At 41.7% G+C, this 2,833-nt stretch overlaps 1 protein-coding gene across 1 annotated transcript; it reads right to left on the bottom strand.

The window, feature by feature from the left end:
• Positions 1–1,548: 1,548 nt before the first annotated feature.
• Positions 1,549–1,806, bottom strand: LOC124965014 (mitochondrial import inner membrane translocase subunit Tim9-like). Its single transcript, XM_047525839.1, has 2 exons — positions 1,674–1,806; positions 1,549–1,589 (listed from the first exon to the last, which is right to left on the bottom strand). Exons 1-2 carry the CDS (start codon positions 1,804–1,806, stop codon positions 1,549–1,551), a joined length of 174 nt encoding a protein of 57 aa, XP_047381795.1.
• Between the last annotated feature and the right edge of the window lie 1,027 nt (positions 1,807–2,833).

The following is a 2,833-nucleotide window of genomic DNA, read 5'->3' as shown; positions in this document are numbered from 1 at the left end:
AAACTCTTTTGCCATCTTTCTTTCAATTGACAGCACTCTATCCAAACCATCTCCTTAACCTTCCCACCAGCATACAGCAATCCCAGAGAGTTTAGACCTTGGCCCCACACATTTCTCGGCCTTCTTGCTTCATCACCATGTATTATTCCTTTGTCTTACTAGACTGCATTTACCGGGCTCCAACAGCTTCCTCTCCGAACACCAGCTTCGTGGTCCCTCCTGTCGTGATACACAGTCTGGCTTCCCACATTGTTGTCCTGGCATACACACTTGGACTCACTCATCCTTTGATTCAATTTGCTCCCAGTGTTCTAGGAAACCCTTCTCTCCAATTTCCATATCAAATCCCCTGCCTGGGGACTCCACCTTAGCAAAGGCTGCTGGCCTTGTCACAGCCCAGCTGGGCCAGATATTAAGCTACTGTCTGTTGGCTCCCAACCCACCCTCTGCACTCAGAATTGGGATGTGCGGACTGGGAGCTATAAACCTCACTTCTGCTTTGCCACCTGGCTGCATGATTGGCTCTGTCAATAGGGGCACCAGAGGGAGATGGCGAGATAGGAGGAGGAAGAGGGACTTTCTGCTTCCTGTCTGCTTCATGTGGGCATTCAGTGGGTTACCCCAGGCTCCCTTCTTCACCCCTGCACGAGCAGTTTATTTTTGCAACAGCAGCTGAGTTCATTTTTTTTCCCAGCACTTGAACAATCAACCTCCTGGCACCTTCCTCAGAGACACGAGTTCAGCCCAGCGAGTGAGCGCTCCCCCAAGAGGCCTGAGGGTCTGTGGGACCTTTGTGCACTTTTCGGACTCTCGTGCATTTATGGGACCCGTCTCCGCACTTGTAAACGTTAATAACTTCAGTATTTTTGCTCTTCCAGCCATAAGGTTAATAACTTTTCCTATAGTATCTCTGAGATATGTTATTATATCTTTTTGACTTTTTGGATATGAAGTTAATAATTTTTTATACTTTGATAAAAATGCTTTCCGTTAAAATAACTGGCATGATTTCTTTCTGTGACACCGGCCACACAGGAGGTGATTTATAGAAGGATTCTTTTAAATGTTCATCACTATCTGCATTTTTCAGAATCTATTGACTTTAGTCCCTCCCTCAAATGAGTCAGGGGAGTTGTGACACTAATATTGGGTTCTAAAGGATTGGGCTGGACCATGTACCTATCCTTTTGGGTAGCTAAAGCAAAAAGCATTGTCCAATCTATTTTGGACTTCAGTGCTCATGCCAATTCTACTTTTTTTTTTTTTAAGAAACAATAGTTTATTTTTCTAATCAAGTGACCAAGCTGCTGAATCTTGAGGCATCAACAAATGTATCTTATTATTTTCTCTGAAAAATAAGATCTTCTATTTTGATTATTCTTGATGAGCAGCAGTGTTGTTTCTTCATTGGTTTCCATTGCCAAATAGTCAAATAGGTTTAACATGGTGCCTACTGTTTTCAGGGGATTCCATCATATGAATCTTCATTTCCAGTGCAACAGCTGTTGGCAATCTTTCGTTGAAAGTCCATCCATCAGGATTTTTCTATCATGGTTGACCAAGGAGTCCTGCCAGGACTTCATTCTGCTGAATATGATGTTCCTGAAATCTCATGGATAGTCTTTGTGTCATTTTCCAATATTTCTCTAAGCAATGTTCTGAACAGGTAATCTCTTCCGGTTTTACTTCTCTTGTGGTGAAGTCTTTTACACAGTCCAAAAAGCAGGTGTCTATAAGTTTATTGTAGGTTCCTAGGAATTCCCTAAACTGTTTTATCTGATCAGATTCTGGTATTTGTGCAGCCATATTCTTTTGGTATGTTTATTAGTCACTTTTCTGATGCATGAGTTTCCTTTCTCTTCTGGAAAAGTAGTCGTCCAGCCTTTGCTTGAACATCTGTCTCCAGTGAGGCTGAATTTCTTACCAGTCAGGTCTGGAGCATGTCAGTCAAAGATGAGTCCCTGGAATTTTATCCAATATCTTAATCTTGTAGGGAGAGGTGCTACCTTTAAAATAAGAATAAATTCACATCTCTTTTAAGCCTTTCACAGTGGGTGTTTGTTCCCATCCGGAGAGGGATGGAAGTGCACTGGAGCACCAATTCTACTTTGAATTCAGGCATGGATATTGGTGGGAACTGGACCCATCAGGCACTGTGACCAACCAGGGGGAACTTGAGTCTTCCCTTTTTTTTTTTTTTTTTTTTTTACAAGCACTGACACCTATCTTTGTAAGATTGAAAATAGAGAAAAAAGGGTGGGGACACTCATGTTCACAGAGATTTGGTTTTATGTAGCACATAGTTGGACTGCACTTTTGTACATCCTTGAAGTTAGGTGTGGCTATAGAATTTGTTTTGGTAAATGATATCTAAATGGAATTGATGTGTGTCACTTCTGATGGCAGCTTTAAGATGCAGTGTGAAATTCGACGCTTTTTTTTTTTTTGGCTTTGACTTTGGCTTTGGCTGTTTTAAAGGATTTATTGATTTTGAGCCTCTGTCAGCCTGGGTTTCTGAGTGTCTATGATAAACTGATTCCTTACTCTTCTTGTCCCTGGAAACTGACCTGCACTAGACATGTAACTGCCTGAGAAATAGATGTTTATTGAATTAAGCCATGGAGAGTTGGAGGATGCTTGTTATCATACATAGTCCTACAGGAGAATAAGGCTTGAGAAATGCAGGAAGTTAGAAGTGAAAACTCTGACCTTGTGTGTTGAAGCTGAGGGCATGGAGGCTGCTTCTCTGCATTCAGACCTGCTTTAACTCTTGATTTTGGGCCGTTTAGCTATGTGATAATAACCCAGTTTCTTAAGTTCTCTAATTGTTTTC

This window comes from Sciurus carolinensis, chromosome 14 (assembly GCF_902686445.1).
Source record: "Sciurus carolinensis chromosome 14, mSciCar1.2, whole genome shotgun sequence".
NCBI lineage: Eukaryota > Metazoa > Chordata > Mammalia > Rodentia > Sciuridae > Sciurus > Sciurus carolinensis.
This window is presented reverse-complemented; position numbering and strand designations above follow the sequence as displayed.